General features: G+C 45.4%; 1 protein-coding gene across 1 annotated transcript; it reads right to left on the bottom strand.

The window, feature by feature from the left end:
- Nucleotides 1-13,546: 13,546 nt before the first annotated feature.
- LOC103926421 (vitelline membrane outer layer protein 1-like) lies at nt 13,547-15,246 on the bottom strand. The gene is made up of 3 exons (XM_009335284.1): nt 15,076-15,246; nt 14,374-14,477; nt 13,547-13,841 (listed from the first exon to the last, which is right to left on the bottom strand). The coding sequence occupies exons 1-3, from the start codon at nt 15,244-15,246 to the stop codon at nt 13,547-13,549; spliced, it is 570 nt and encodes a 189-aa protein (XP_009333559.1).
- Nucleotides 15,247-17,126: the final 1,880 nt, after the last annotated feature.

The raw sequence follows: 17,126 nt of genomic DNA on the forward strand, positions 1-17,126 counted from the left end.
AGGTGTAGGGTAGCTCCAGGCTCTGTACTCATGCTGAGCACAACCAAGAAGAAGAGTTGCTGGCATGGAGCTCTGGACTCTTTGGCTGACAGTGGACCCATTATTTCAGACAGGATATGTATCTTTGGAGGATCTAGTGTTCCTCGTGGCTCATATTTCTGGATGCACTGCAAGAACCCAAACAAAAATAAACATTTCCAGAAGATGTTTTTAGCGTACCGCTTGCAGCAGTTTAATACTATGTAAAAATGGAGCAGGAAATAGAAGTTTTTGTAAAATATAACATAGAGCTGTAGAGACCAGGAGTTTGGTTGTGGATTCATGACCGCCTACATTTGCTAAAAAGTCTCTTTTCTTTTTAACCGTTGTTGAAAAGATTGAGAAGAGCCCCTGGCTCTGGGTTGAACAGCCCAGGATGTGGCATCTGTCCTCCAAAGTCCCCAAACAAGAAGTAGCCCAGATATTTCCCTAAGTTTGAGAAGATTATATGGTTGTTATATGAATCTTGACGACCACAGCGATTGCAACTATAGCAGAAGAATGGCGGTTTATGTAACTTGGGTTTTGTTGGTTTGTTCTTGTTTTTTGAAGAACTTTATTCCGGTGGAACTACTCAGCACTTTGGAAATTATATGCAGTGACGTTTCAGTCCGAGTTTGCTCATTCCTGATTATATAGATTTCAGACTACTAATTCACAGGTTTTGGCTAGCATGATGATTTTATTGTCTAATATTTATTTCTTTGATGAAACAAAAGTGATTTCTAAGAACAGAGAAAAAATGCGTTATTTTATTACTCCCTGGGTCTCCAACAGGATTGGACAAGAACTACTGTGAGTATACTGAACAAGAGCAGTTTCTGTCCCAAATATATCATCATCTGTGGGAAAGGAAGGACTATTAGCCTATTACTTACAGATAGGAAACTGATGTACAAAAAGGTAAGTTTTACTATTATGCTACAGCTGTGATTGTGGGTACTTGTATTCAACATGATTGTTGTGTGTGTTCAATTCTTTCGGATTTGAGCATGAGAAGTATTGGCATTTACATAACACCTTTCAATGACCTGAACCAAAAGCTTTATGCTTAGAAGCTATGGTCCCTCCTTTGGTGAGACAGAGACAGCTGTTGGAATCCAAGCCAGGAGTATGCACCAGCAGTGAAGACTGCTTTTTAGGCTGAATGCAATTATCCATGAGATTAAGGCTAAATTGAGTTAATAATGGACATGCTCTTCAGAAAGTGGTGGGTCCCTGCCCTGGCAGGAGGATGGACTAGAGGTTATCTAGTACTGTGATATCTTTTATTTCTTTACCTTTGGTGACTTTGCATTTGGGTAGAACTTAAAGTTAACACTGAAGCTCTTGTGAAATGTGCTACAGGCTCTTCAGTGTCTCTGAGTGATGGACACATGAAATGCTACCCCATGACCTGAATGGTGCACTAACACCTAGCAGATGCGATTCCTTTAACCTTATTTGAGCTGTAGCAAACTGCCTTGTTTTGCCTTGTCTAACTTAGTTAAAGAGCTTTTCAGGCTTTGTCTACAGTCAGCAATGGGGGAAAGGTACTTCCAGCACACAGAGGTAAGCGGACCAAAAGAGCATCTGGTTCATTATGTTATCAGGTTAATGAACAGTTTTTTTCCTCAGTATGGAAAAAAACCCACGCCTCAAATACCCCCAAAACAAGGAAAGTGATAAATTAAACACAAGGACACAGAAACTTTAACAAACAGCTAGTAATGGGGGCAACAATGAAGACCAAAACTCTCTGGTTGCTGATCAAAGGGCCAGTAAAGGAACTACTCAGGAACAGCCTTGAAGATAGCAGCCTCAGCTTTGTCACTGATAAAGAGGGAAAGCATGATTATTGTGAGTGTTGTTGGATATTTGAGGGGGCTTGTGGGCCTGTATGAAGCTTATTATGGGATATCAGAAGGGATTTGTGGGGTTATGTAAAATTTATTATGGGAAGTTTAGGGGAAGGGGAAGGATCAGGGCAGATGGGTGAGGAACAAGCATGAAAAAATGGAGAGGAGCGATAAAAAGGGCCAGTTGGGTGTAAGCCACTGCCAGTCAGTGTGCTTATCTGACTGAGCCCTGTGCCTGACCACCACATCTATCCTATCTTCTTATTAAATCCTTTCCTGAACCTTCTTTCTTTGTAATCTCACTATGCTGTGTGTGAGTGCTGCAAGGTTGAAGTGCCAGCAGCTGGACAAGGGGCCGTGGGTCCCAGTGCCTGGGGGTTTAGCTGTCAGCAACTGGAGAGATCGGCTTGTATGCAAGAGGCTTAAATGCCAGCAACTGGAAAAAAATGGGTGTGTTGATATTTCCCTGGTGAATTTAATGCTGTGTGCATATGTGCATATGTTTGCCAGCAAACTTTGAACTGGACTAGCTGGAGGATACCTGCCTCTGGAAGGACTCAAGGTCTGAGATGGTGGGCTGGGTAAGGGTCCTGGGGTCCAGGCGTGATGTTAGGTGGACTGAGAGCCTGTGCTGATATTTGAGGGATCCGTGGGTGTGGGGTGCCTGTGAGATGAGCGTGTGAGTATGTGCATCTGTTTCGCTAGTGAGCATCAGGCTGGGTGAGCTGGTGGGGAGGAAGAGACCTGTATATGGGGTAAAAGGAGCCAGATTCAGGCATGGATGTTAGGTGGACTCAGGGCTGTGCTGACATCTGAGGGATCTGTGAATGTGGACATGCTTGTGAACCTGGAGAGTGAAGGCATGTGTGTTCTCACTAGCAGGCTTCAATCCTGACCAGCTGGAGAGGAGGGACGGGACTGAGCTATTGGTGCCTGTATGTGGGCACTGTTGGTGTTTGTGGAGGTGCTGGCAAAAGCCGTGCTGGCTGGCAGTCTGCGTTGCAGCCCATGTCAGTGTCCTCTGTGTGTGTCTGGGATGCTCTCTCAGCCCCGCTACTGTTTGAACCTGCAAACATCTGAGATATTTGAAGACTACCGGCAACTGTAGTTGACTGGCACTCCTGAAGGCTCTAAGTATATGGTATCAAAGGCCTGGACTTAATTAAATGACTCTCTTAAAACAGTGGCCATATGGTATCCTACTTCCCTTGACTGCAATGACATCTGCTAACAATAAAAGAAAAAAAAAAAAGGTCATGTCAAAGGTGGTGTGTTATTTCCATGAGTTACAGAAAACATCCTTTCCTAAAACTCCCACAGCACTGAATGTAATGACTCATTGCCTCTGTTTATTCCTTAATTACAAAGCTTCTTTGTGGGGGTCTCAATTTTATGATCTCAGATCTCACTGGCATCACTTTCATAATGACTCTGCTCCATGGCATGTTTGGGCTCAAGCATGGGATTAGGCTGAAGGCAAGAAGTACCTTGGGGTTTCCTGTGGTGGAAACCTCTGACATCCACAGCTCTAGCACCTACTGACTCATAGCTGAGGAGAGAATGGGTGGAAAATTCAGGGGAAACTGCTGCACACTGCAAGCAGGAGAAGCATTAAAACTTCAAGGTTTAAGGCAGAACGAGGTGATGTATGTTGTGGTACAGCCAGACCCACATAAAGCAAAAGGCCACTTCCAGTGGCGTATTCCATCATCACGCACTTCCCACAGTGCTGCCAAACACAGCCTCTTGAAAATAATGCTCTTTTACTCCGTGTAATTTGGAAGCCAGAAGGAATTGTTGTAATTATCCAGTCGAGTGATGTCCAGCCTTTAGCTGAAACTTGCTAATAAAAGAACCTTGTTTTTCTGCCTGCCTCTAGTTATAGCCTAATGTGTGCTCCTACCTGTGGCAGAGCCATGATTAATAGTTTTGGTGGTGATATTGCTTCTGTGATAGGAGGTCCTGTCAAGCTGAAGAGAAGCTAATCCCAAAAGAGAGGCATTGCACAAAAGGTAAATCTGCTCTAGGAGTGCTGGGAAAGCTGATCAGAGTGGATCAGCAGCTCTCGTGGCCCTGAAAATATGCTGAGTGAGCTTGCTGAGACTGCTCAGAGAAAGTACGAAAATGGTGTTTGAAAATAAGAAGGAAAAGGAAAAGTTGGAAGAGCAACTGAGAGAAGAGGTCGAGAGTGAACGCTTTCCCTTTTGGTTTCACCCCTGACTGGTACGAAGATTAGGAGAGACAAAAGAGTTTTGAACAGGTCTGAGTCATCCTTCTAATTTGGGGGTGAAATATTCTTCTGCAGAGTTCTCTCTCCTCTTCAGGGTATGCTTCTGGGAATCAGTCTGCCTAAATGAGGTGGCTTTAAGCTTTGCAGAGAAAACCACAATTGCATTAAGTCTGCTGCCTTAATATAAGCAGAAGGAAATGTGTTTGGGGTAGTTGCTGAGCTTGCAAAGACCTGTTTTTGATGATTTTGGTTCCAAAGGTGGCACATGTCACCACTGAATAATTAAAGTGTTATCCTAATTAATCTGGACCTACAGATCATAGTGTCTCTGAAATACTTTTTCTCCGTTACTTAGTGCTTTTAACAGTGTGGTTAGGTACAACAAAGGCTGCCTTTCCCTGGCATGGGATATGCTCTAGCTTCTTTTAATGTGATTTTCCAAAAGAAAATAAAATCTTATTTTCTTTTTTTAAATCTTCATTTGGACAATCATTCTTTGTGAAACTGTACTAAGAGGAGTTTCTTTAGACACTTAAGTAAAAACTGCAGAAAGAAATAACTGATACAAATTCCTGCACCTTCAACCTGAGGGGCTGGAGATGCCTCTTTTCTACCAGCCTTTTGACCAAGACAGTGTGGGTTGCCTGACATATAGGCTGTGGCCTAGCAATAAAGATTTTCCGCCAAGTCCATAGACAATACTAGGTCTCAACTTACTTTTTCTGTGCTGTTCAGGACAGTGTCACCTAACAAGGACTTGTGCTAATCTATCAATTATGTTTTTACATTAAGAAACATCTGCACCTTTTGATCCCTAATGTAATTCATTCCTCCTGTGCAAAGGAATGACTCAGGTTCTTGTAGCTGTTGTGGCTGACTTACTTAAGATATGTTACTCACTTTACATGAAAAATAATGCTGGAGGTATATGACTCCATAGTGGCTACTCTGTGGCCATTTTGTGGTCTTTGGCTCACTCCCATTATAAATCTTGTATTTTTGAGGTATTTCCAACTCATTCATTGAAAATTGCATCAACCTAACGTTCAACATTCAGGTTGTTGGTTAGAAAAAAATATTTTAAAAGACGTAGATGCCTAAGTCAAAGATAAGCTCTCCTGAGACATAACATCTCTCTTCTCAGAGCTGTTGGAGTTCACATGAAAAGTCTTGGGGAAGGAGGCAAGAGCAGAAATCCCACAGCTGTTCGATGTAGTTTGGGGCTCTAGGTAACCTCCTACACTAGACACGCTATATACATAATAAGATTGTGCCTGGCCCGAACAGCTTACAAACCAAAGAAAGAGAGACACAAAGAGGTGAAAGAGGTCAGGGAAAATGGAATTTTGTGGGTACCAGGCCAAATCCTCCCTGCTCAACTGCAGAATCATTCTTGATAACCTGGAGCAATTCCAGGTGCTTGTATCTTCTTGCCATCATTCTGCTGCTATACAAATAGTGAAGTAACGGTCCTTAATGCCCATTACAAAAAAAGCTTATTATGACTGGTCCTAAGAGGTTTAAGCAGGACGAGGATAGTTTTGAGGTAAGTGAATAGCGACAGGTGTTTTTTTAACTGAGTTTATCTGTAAGAAATGTGTTCAGTAAGCTGACTTGGTATTTCATGATTATTGGACAACAAAATCAGTCTGCATTCTGGATCTTTTAGGATGTATGAAAAACTGACTTAAGTAAAAGTCATGGCCTGGCAGTACAGTGTAAGGTGGGATAGATGATAAGTGCATTGGAATAAAGAACCTTGCAATTTGCTAGGAAGTTGCTCTAGATAAGGAAAGGGAAATGTCTCCAAGGATATCATATTCATATGCATATGAGCAGGGAAGTGCTGGAGGAAGAGAGTGGGAAAGGCATGCCAGCACTGGGCAGCTGTGAGAGGACCCTGGCTGGCCCCACCAGAGCCGCACAGGGTACCTGCCTGCCTGGCTCAGGGCAGTGGGTTGCATTAGTAACACAGATACTGGTAATTTGTCCTGCTTTTCTTTCTTGTCAAGCTATGATTTCATTGTTTTTTTTCACTTAGCTTCAGCACACAAGCTATTAATGAACGTGTCATGCCAGTGGGGCTGCTTCATTATCCAGGCTCCAGGCAATCCAGCCTGGACACCAGCTCCTACTAGACTGCATCGTATGGAATTTCTATGGGTTGTTTAATTAATACAGCAAACACAAATAACAAATTAGGTGGAGATATTGAACCTGAACCTTGCATGGGGACTTTTCAGCCCAAAAAAATAACACTAATATCAGAACGGTTTTATGTTCTTTCTCCCTGTTGCAGTTATTGGGAGCTGATATCTGAAAGTGACACAAGGAGCAGAAAGAAAGAGGTGCAATAAAAGCATCAATTTAGGTTTAAAACATCTTCTGTACCTAAGTGGAAGATGCAAGATGACACAAAGTAATTTTTAGGCCTATTACCTTATTTCAGATGACAGAAGTGCATTTAGAAAAATCTGTATGAGCAGACAAACAATATTTAGAGAAGAAGGGGAATCTGGTGCTTAGACAGTAGTTGTTTTTTGACAGGCCTTTGCAATGAACCAGGAAAAAAGTAGCTGCTTAATTAGACTGTGGAATATGTACTACAACTGCAATCAAGACACAGATTGTAGTAAGACATGGAAATCATAGCACTTTCTTGGTGTCTTGGTCTTGTAAAACCAGACGTTACTTGCACAAATTTGAGGCTTGTAAGCACCATAAGAACAGCAAATGGTGCTGGCTGCTTTCTTGATAAAATCAATTTTCTTTTTTTTTTTTTTTTAATATTCTTCAAAATCATGCCAGAGAGAAGAAAAAGAGGTGATGTTTTTTCCTTCTGTTAAGACGCTCCCCAACAGTATCACCATTGCAGCTTGGTACTAGGAAGCTTTCAAAAGATCCTTATCCCCTGAAACAGGAAGAGGAAACCCTGTCCTCCCCCAACAAAACCAGGTGCATAGACATCATAGCTTAGACAGAAAAACTCTAACCACCTTTTCTAAAATGTCCTGGTCAAAGCGTGTTACTGAAATGGTTATGAAAGCTCCAGTTGACTGTAAAGAGCAGCAGTGCTGGAACTGGTCTCTCTGCAGGCCAGGGAGCAGGTAGCCTCCCTAGAAATGTGTCCTTTCCTCCTCTTCAGCAAGGCCACCTCCAGACCTTGGCAAAGGATCAGCTCCTTCACAGATGTACAAAGAAACCTGCTCCAGGTATTGGCAAATTGGCATGGGTGTTGTGATGTCCCTCCGCTCTTCTTTCCTAGGGACAGCAGCATTTGAAAGATAAGTAAGAGACTGATTATTCCTAAATCAGCTTTGAAACCTGTGTAGGAAGGCAGCTGTGCTCCATGGAAATGTTCCTGCAAACACTATCGTGAAGCCGGGCAAAACAAGGAAATCTCAAACATAGCAATGAGCACTAGAAAACATGTATCTGAAGTCATGGCTGAGGCTGATCTCTATTTTTGCTAGAAAGATCAAAGAGAAGATATGAAAGGTTAAATGATTAAAAAAGAAAGAAGGAGAGAATATTCAGGCCAAAAGAAATGAGGGACGGTACTGGTTTGCATCAGTAGAGAGTACAGCCCTTTTTTAACTAACAGACTTTCCTGAAGTAAGAAATTGTATCAATTTGTCTTGAAATGACACTTGACAAGGGGCAGAGTGTCTTTTATAATCTCATTTAATAAACTGTTCAGCCCACTTAAATATGCTTTCTATCTGCTTTATCCACTGGAAACATGTGCTTTAGCAATTCATTAACCTCCCTTCTAATTACGTGGATGTAGGCAGCACTCTGCTATGACCCCGCAGAACCACAACACAAGAAATTTTGTTCTATTGCTCAAAGTACATGTTCGTTTCTGAAAAGGGGCACAGAAAGGTCAGAGGGATGTAGCTGTTTGTACCCTCTCTTGGATTTACTGGAATAATTACTTGCTTGTTCAGAATTAGCCATTACTTCAGTAAGGATTTTATTACAGGTCAAAGGCACACTTGTGGAAGCAAAAACAAATCTACTAAAATAAAAAATAACAGATAACATCAGATACAGTATTTCTACTTCAAGGAAAATATAAATAAGTACTTCATTAAAGATGTTCTCAGAGGAAATAAGCTGGCTTGGAAGAGCTCTGAACTTTGGAGACATTTGCTCAATGTGGAACCAAGTTCAAACTTTGCAGCTCTGGAGATGTATTATATTTTTTCTGAAGGGAATTTGGTGGGCTCAGGATGAGAATGCTGATAAGCACAAGAGAGCTTCTAGGCTGCAATGTCTCCCAGTGCAGTTTATTTTCTAGTTTAGACTGGAATCCAACACTTGCTGCTTTTAGGGAGGAAACAAGAAACTTTCCAGGGCAGTTTTGAGGCTGACTGCTGTCATAAGGTAGTTTGTTTGAAATGCCCAGTACGTAGAGGTGAGTTCATGCTCTCTGACACGAGCATGTTGCAAGGCTTTGAAGACAGCTATTTTCCAGCTTCAGTATTAATTATTTCAGCTCGTATGATCTATAGGCAGTTTTAAATCCACTAGTTTCACAGTCTGTGAAGTGGCTCGTACCGCTTGTATCATGTGTCAGTGATGCCCAAAGGCTGCTAATGCACTGGGGGAACCAAACCTTGGAAAGAAAATGGGGAAGAAAAATATGTTGTGTGCCTTCCTTCAGTACTCCTAGGAGAAATATTAAGAAAATTTCTGAGGGGTTTTCCATCCTGTTGTATGAGAATTATTACTCATATTTATTCTCTTACTCCAGGAAGGGTGTTCCAGGTGTTGTGACAGCTGGGGGACAGGCCTATGACTTTTTAGAAGGGCACTGTCACCTCACTTAGCACACAAAGAGGATGCCTACAGATGTGTGTGCTCAAATTGCAACAAAGATTAGAGCATGGACCATCCTTCTGCTCGTTGGTTGCACAGTGTCAAGTGCCACAGGGGTCCTGGTCCATTACTGGGGTTTTTACGTGTTAGGCCTGTCACCAGAATAGACAGTTAAAATGAGACAGAGCTCCTCTGATAGTACATGGGCTATCAGATACAAATAATAAAACGTGAATGCTGTTCTAAGTGGCTGTCACAGCAATGCTCCTGTTCTCCACACGGCCCTGCATTTTGTGAATGAGGAGAGAAGTTTGAGAGAAAGCAGGCGTTATCCTGCGTCTAGCACAGAAAAAGGACAAAACAGAAAGTTCTGCACAAAAATCTGGTGTAGAAGAAAGTATGGGAGCAGTGGGAAAGCAGTGCTGAGCCCTGGAAAGAGAGGGCTGAGGACAAAAGTAGGTCCATCTCTTTGCAGACTTGCTCTGAACAGGTATGAACATTGTGCTGCTTCTGCTCTGGACTGGGTACTGGGTAGCTGTGATGAGCATGGTGCTGGACTGGTAACACTGCTGGGAGGTGGTGGCTATGGCTGCAGGCTCAATGCCCTGTCAACCACAGCAGCAGAGGTAGGTCATGGCTGTCGATGGACAACATGCCAGTACACCCAAGGAAATGTTCCCATTGGGTGCATGTCTAAGCTGTGTAGAGACCTTCATGGTTTGTACTTCACTCACTGGAGTGTAAATGACATCACTGAATTGCCTTTACTACCTGTTCCCTTAACAAAGATTTTAGCGTGAGGATATCCCCTGTTGCACTTCTTTACTGTAGTGTAACTCTGTTGGCTCTTCTCTGGCTGAATCAGTCCGTATTGGGCAAGTAACTAGGACTTTCTGAGGACGAAAGCTGGCTGCTTGGGTAGAACAAGGCCACCATCCCTCCACAGCTGCAACAAACTGTTTACAAGGTGAACCCTAGGTGTTATTTTAGAGCTAGTCCCCGTCCTCCAGATGCTCAAAACCATAATGTGAATAACTGACATATTACTTCATTAAGGGTCATTGTTGCACATAACCTACATATTTTGAGGAAGTGTTGCTGTGAATATCTTCACATAAAATTTTGAGCACCATGCATGCTCTGCCCAGTAAATGGGGGAAGAGTAAATGGGGGAAGAGTAGATGCTGCTGGCTATTTTACATCAAAGGTGCCTAACGGCAAAATAAGCATGAAGTGAGGGGCGTAAGATTAAACATCTCAACCAGCCCTTGCTGTGCATCAAGCTAAATAACCACACAAGAAGCAGGACCATTATTGAAAAGTCTTGGGTTTCCATCTGGTATTTAATTCAGGTTTTCCTGAGATGAGAGGGGCCACACACTGCTGTGAATGGATGGAAAGTGAGCGCTTGATATGAGCCTTGTCACTTGGTGGTGGACTGTGGCAAGCCCTGGGGTTGGCTGTTGTAGAGTAGTGGTATACACAGTAGAAAATCCGACATTAATCAAATAATGAATTTGAAGGAGTGATGGACACAGATTTCTCTTCCAGCATTTCCCTGTTAGATCTTCTCAGCCCAGAAACTGGGATATTTATTATTCAAGAGAACCTGCCATTGCATTTGGATTCAGCCCAATCAAGCATTTTTGTTATAATGGGGAGGGCTAAGGGCTGAGCAGGAAGACCACAAAATGACTTCTAAGACTAGTTCTCTTGCAGGAACCACCTGTGTAGACAGAAAGTCTCTTTCATGTTTAATGCCATGTAAAGTGCTGTGTACAGCAGCTTGCTTAACTGAATGGGTAATATGAAAGTGATATAATAATACAAAGGTGATATAAAAACCTCTTGAGACATTCATGACAAGAATCCCATCTTTTTGTCTCAGTGTATTTCAGAGTGCCCTAGGGGAACCTTTTCTCCAGGAGAAAAGCTTGACTTATGAATTTTCCTACTATATCTAATTGCAAACAAAGATTCCCATAACAGAAAATTGAGCTTCCTGAAGAGTGCCTTTATCTCTTAAAATTGGATACCCACCCATGAGGATGTGTGACCTTGCTGCCAGCTCATGTACTCAGCGATTCTCTTTTGATTTTAGATCTGGTGCTCTCCTGAGATAATAGATGGGGCTCTGTGGGGCTTACCAGTATGGGTATGGAATAAGATAAGTACATGGTAACCAACCAAATGGGCAATAAAAATATAACCACTTGGAGTTTAAAAACCCTGTTTTCAAAGATTTGGTGGAAAGGGTTAAATATGCTTGTAAATATACCTGTTGTGAGGCTTCTCCTGGCTGCATGCCAAGTGGCAGGCAGTCCTTTTGGATGCATAAGGGCAAATGATGGCATGGTTAGTGCTTCGGAAACCTCTGGAACATCTGGATTCTCAGCAGAGATTAAACAAAGGTAACACTGAATTAGCTGTGTCTGTGTGTTCAAATATTCAATGTGTGCACAGAAACTCTGGGCTCACAGGTGTTACTGAGGACCATTCACAATCTTCCTAAACAAGAATTGCTTATCAGAGAGAATACCGTAGCAAGCAAATTTCAAATATGTAAGTGTGGGAAATGGCTACGAACTTTATAGAGTCAAGGATATTCTCCTTCCCTCCTATGTCTTTTTCAGATTTCTGCCTCCTCTTTCTACTCTTGGTACTGAGGAAAGGGATTGTCACTGAAATCTTTGCAGTTCACTCTGGAACTCTCCTCTTCCTTGCTGTTTGTTCCTTTCCCCCCGGGAGTCCTTCCTGCTCATGTAGATCATATGAATTTCCAACCAACTTGTTCCTGCATAATACCTGGTGAGATGTGTGTTCGTGGCTACTCCCTGTCCCATACTTGTTATCATGGTCAGGGTCCTCACATATGAGGTATTGCCTACAGCCCCAGAAAGCAGGACAAAATACAAGCTCCAGAGAAGAGGTGAGCAGGAGGTCTTGATGCTGAAGGAGGTGGTGGTGGGTTCAGGAAAGGTACCTATATGATGGTACATTTCTGACTTCACTGCATGTGAATTACTGCAGTCTTGGAAACAAAAATCCTCAAGGTGTCTCATTTGCACCAGGCACCTGGAGATGTTGAGGTGCTGTGCTGAGCAGGCTGGAAGGAGAGGCATGGAGCTGGGGCCAGGAGCTCCATGGTGTATTTGAACCTATTCATGGATGCATGAATGTATGATAGTCATCCCTCCACATCCTAAGCATTATAATGGAGAGAAGGTGAAGAGTTCCCCTTCCTCTCCTTTGAAACCATGGTTTCTGCCAGGGCAGATGATGCCTCTTCTCCTTCACTGTCCAGCCCTTACAGTCCTGCCTCCTGCCTTACCTACAGGTGTGGCATCCTCTGTGCACACTCCCAAGAATTTGTTATGTTATAAATCTGTTATAAAGCCTAACCACAATGAACACAAAGACCCAGCGAGGACCAGAGTGGCAATACCAGGTGGAGCAACCAGTAACCTCAGCAGTGCCAACAGAGCTTCAGACCTGCTCCCTGTGATTGTTGGAGGAGAGCAATCAGCCCCAGGCCCCCGGTGAACCCCACTGAGGAGTCAGTGGGGACACTACCTCCCCAGAAGGCCCTGCAGACTAGCGAGGGTGAGCACCTACAGGGACGTGGGACTTACGGGGGGGCTGCAGGGGAAAAACATTAGGGGATGTTGTACAACTTCTTATGAGGTGTTTTAAGAGGGTTGTGGGAATGTGCAAGACTTATTATGGGATATTTAGGGGAAGGATCAAAGGTGGCTCTGCGGAGGGAATCAGTGTTAGGGAAAATGGGATAAAAGGGGCTGGTCCTGGGTAACAGCTGGCTGGTCAGTATGCTTATCTGAACAAGCCCTGCACCTGATCACCAGTCTATTCTACAGTTTTACTAAATATTCTTACGTAATGATGTAAATAATAATTTACTACTACTACTACTAATTACCCTTACATTCTTTCTATCCACCTTCTGTGTGGGTACACCCTCTATTCTGAGCCCGCATAAGAGACCACCAGCAACCTTCAAGCCAGACTAGTGGGCAGCAGCATGAGAGCCGAGTGCCAGCAACTGGAGCGGGACCATGAACCTCAGAGGCTGGAGGGTGCCAATGCCAGCACCTGGGGAAACCGGGGCCTGAGGCCAGCTCTGGGGCAGACTGAGTAGCTAACGCCAGCTACCAGAGACACCCATTTTCCATGTGTGAGGGCATATTTCACTAGTGGACATCAATCTCGATCAGTTGGAGAGAAACAGTACCTGCCGCCTGTGCTGCTCATGTGTGTGTGAGCGCTGTGTGTGTCTGAGTCTACATGGGTGCCAGTAAAGGCACTGCTCTCTGTGTTCATCTGTGGCTAGCCATGTGTGTGTCTGTGCACACATGAACCTCCTTGTGACCCATCCTCAGCCTCACTGCAGGCTGGACCTGGGAGCAAGGAGCTGCAGCAACCTCGCATCCACTGGACGGGGGCAGGAGGAAACACGCTGGGTGCTATATCCACAAGATCTGACTACCCTTGAGAAAACATGACAGAGAAAAATGCACACTGCTCCTTGTGCAAGGACAGATTCAAGGTTTAATGGTGAACCACTTTGTATATGCTGGCACGGGGTGGGGGGTCAGGCTCATTCACAGCAGAAAACTCTCATGTCATTGAGAGCTGTGTCATCCCCCTTTCCCTGGGGTTCCTCCACTTTCGTCTGGAGCCCACATATGGCCCCGGAGGTGCAGCTGCTGCTCCATGGGCCGAAGTGACCCCCCGAAAGTCCCCAGCCCTCCAGCTTCATCCCGTCCGAGCAGGCAAACCTCACATTGTTGGCTGCTGTGTCGTCACGCAGGTGCCGCTTCTCTTCCACACGCAGCGAGAAGGAAACCAGCTTGTTGCTGGGGCAGAGCTGGGCCTCGGTCCAGTTTCCCCACCTGCCAAAGAAAACAACTCACCAAGATGTGTTCAGCCTCTGCTGTGCTGCAGTCAACACCGCAACTCGCCTGGGATCCTGGTAGTCCTGGGGCAGGGGGCCTACACAGGGATGGTGGGTTTCTACGAGCACCTGTTTCACCCTGCTTCACCATCACCCTCTAGATGCCTGGCCACCATCAACCCTGGGCTGCCCTATGACTGGCAGGACCCCTTGGGAATTGTTGCTGTTACTTATCTATGTCTTTTTCAAAGTAAGCATTTGAGGAAAAGGAGAAAGTACAGGTTTAAGATCTGCATTTTTTGAACTCTCCTTCGTGTTTCAAAGTACTGTTCCCTTCCCTGGGACCAGATGTCTACCCTAAGACCTTCACACTTTGTGGCCGGGGGACCTCAGCCACCTCCTCAAGCGGGGTGGGGAGCCATCTTCACGGAGGGTGTGGGTTCCTATGGAGAAACCATCGCACTAGTTTTCCTTCATGGTCTCTAGAAGCTGCTGCCCTGAAGGAGGATGAGAAAGCAAAGACTACTCACCACCCCACGGAGGACTCGATGACTGTGCCATCCGTGCAGAGCAAACGGATACCGTTCAGAGCCGTGTCATCACCAAACAGCCAAAATCCCTGGTAGGGCTCCACCTTAGAGGAGGGGATGGAAACAGGAGTGATCAGCACCCTCCCCCATTTAAAAGAAGAGATGAGGTGACCCCTCATGAATAGGGGTGGTAGGAGGCTCTGGGGACAGAGCCAGACACAGGTAGTGCTGCTGAGCAGGGCTGTGAGGCAGCTCCATGACGTTTCTCATGGACTCCTTTTCACTGTTGCCCACCTCTGTTTTTTCTCCAAACTGCAGAGCAGAGGCTCTGGATACAGGAACACTTGGTGGCTGCTGTCCTGGTCATGCCCACCCTCTTGATATGTGCTGTGACACCCAGAGCTGAAGTGCTGGCAGGTGGGAGTTGTCCCAGCCCCTTGGGAATGGGCTCTGCAGTACCAACCCCAGGTCTTTTCTTACTCCATGAACTCCTCTGCTAAAAAATCACTCACTGGCAGAAAGCCTGGAGAGCTACTCTATGCTAGAGATTTCTTGCTGATAAGCCTGTATGAGCAATGCAGATACAATGCAAACTGCTGCGATGGGACAAAGTGTTGTGACCACCCCTGCTGAGACTGGAACCAAATTACATCATTTCACAGCAGGGTTTTTTCCCACCCCAAAGAAAGAGTGAAACCTTACCTTCACTTCAAATCCCTTAGCGTAGCCGCTGGGGCAAAAGTGTTGGTGCCCCCAAGAGCCCCAGGGGCCTCCATTGGGCACTGTGAGGATGGACTCATATTCCCGTGCCTCTGTGCCCTGGAGGCAGCAGGAGCCCAGCAGGCAGAGGACAGCCGGGATGAGCAGCTGCATCGCGGGGGACCTGCTCAGCGCCTCACTGCATGGAGGTGGTGGCATGGGGGAATTTATGAGCCAGGAGAATGGGTGGGAGTCCTTGGGGAGTGTCAACAAACTCCACGGGGAGTGCTGGTTGTTGCTATGTACTGCTCCTGTTGACTGCCTGTCCCTTGATGGTGGGGCCACCCTTGCTAGGCGGAAGGGGTGTCACCGGTGCGCGCTGGCTGGGGGGCTTACAGGGCTGTGAAAACTTGTGGATGTCAGGGAAGGGAAGCAGGCAGAGCTGTGACCACTCCCTGAGGGGGTGCTGTGGTTTTGAGGAGGGTCCTGGCAATGCTGCGAAGGAGGGTGTTGGAGAGAGCAAGGTGGGAGGAGGAGTGGTGGACTGAGAGGGGAAGAAAGAAACCTCTGAAGGGGCTGAGGCAAATGGAGGCGGAGGGGTCTCAGGGTCCTTTGCCCTGTGGAAGTCTTCACTTGCTTCCTCTCCCTCGCTTTCCTTCTCTCCTCACTGTCTCACTGAGGTTGAGGAAAGTGCCTGCACTGGAAGCCATTGCATTTTGCTCTGGAACATGCATTAAATGTAGGTGACTATGTAAAGGGTGGAAACCCTCCTCATGGGGCAAGTGCTCCAGCTGCCGACCATCTCATGTGGCCTTTGCTGAACTCACTCCAGTTCATTCATGTCTTTCTTGTGTTGGGGACAGGAGAACAGGAGCAAAACTGTACACAGTCCCATCATCCCCTGGACTCCATGCTCCTTGTGCCCAGGTGTATCTTTAGGAGGTGTCAGCATACAGAGAGGGTGAGAGTTTCCAGCAGAAGCAGACCCCTAGTTCTGCTGTTGTTCCACTCTCAGACATGAATTTTTGTTGCATGCCTTGTTCCTCCAAAGGGACTAGCCAGAGGTGTCTTACCTCTGCAGATAGCAATATTCATGGGTATCCTGTGAGCACTTGCAGAGTAGGAGGATAAGCTGCTCACAGTCTCATTGAAGAGCCAGTGATGATGCCACCTGGGAAAGCTGTCTATACCAGCAGTATATTCTACACTATAAACACAGCCAGTTCCAGGCTTCGATTACTGAAGAATGGAATACACTGCTTTTATAATAGCCACCTTGTGCAGGTGAAGGAAGAAGTGTTGCTTTCAGTTGAAATCCTCTGATGCTCCCCCTTTGGTAAAATTGTAAAGATCCTCAGTTACTCATGGCACCCCATGGGAGACAATGAGGACGAAGATGTCTTTTTGTATCCTTGTATCTCATAGGCAGCACGAACCTAGCAGAAAGAAGACAACAGGGACAAAGGGCTGTGTGGTTAGGGTCCTGGTCTCCAGAATGGATAGCTCATGGATACTTTGCCACTCCTAGTGAGACAGGACTTTCTAAGCTTGAGGTGTTGACTGGATTTCCTCATAAGAGTGGCAGCAACCACAGCAAGAGCAATGGGCCATTGCCAGGTACCATATCCAGTAAAGAGCTGTGAATAAACGGCATGATCAACCCTCTTCATTAACCATGCTGGCTGCATGGTGAGGCTTTCAGGGTATGTGGAAAGTTACAGCTTTAGGGTGGAGCAGTGGCAGAGACATCAGAACTGAAAAAGGAACTTAAGGAGAAGCAGTGAAGAGGAGCTAGGTGGGGGGAGGAGGCCCTGAACTGGCTGACGACAAAAAGGTAGAGATGTTTTACAGTTTGTAGTCATATCCACAGGGCTGAATCTTGCTCCGTTTGAGTCCCTCTTATTGACAAGGTTTGTTTTCTTTGTCTTCCACTTTCACACAACTTTTGCTGTTTCCTCTCTGTCAATCATTCTGACCTCCAGCCCCAATGGTCCCGCCACCGGAGAAGGGGGATCCTGGCTGGGAAAAGGCCCTGCTCAGCATCTTTGCTGATT

Source organism: Pygoscelis adeliae, unplaced genomic scaffold, assembly GCF_000699105.1.
Source record: "Pygoscelis adeliae isolate BGI_AS28 unplaced genomic scaffold, ASM69910v1 Scaffold142, whole genome shotgun sequence".
Classification (NCBI taxonomy): Eukaryota; Metazoa; Chordata; class Aves; order Sphenisciformes; family Spheniscidae; genus Pygoscelis; species Pygoscelis adeliae.

Coding starts and splice junctions, on each gene's coding strand:
- LOC103926421 (XM_009335284.1), bottom strand. CDS start 15,246: ATGCAGCTGCTCATCCCGGCTGTCCTCTGCCTGCTGGGCTCCTGCTGC. Junction 14,478..15,075: donor CTAAGGGATTTGAAGTGAAG/GTAAGGTTTCAC, acceptor CCCTCCTCTAAG/GTGGAGCCCTACCAGGGATT. Junction 13,842..14,373: donor ATCGAGTCCTCCGTGGGGTG/GTGAGTAGTCTT, acceptor TTTCTTTGGCAG/GTGGGGAAACTGGACCGAGG.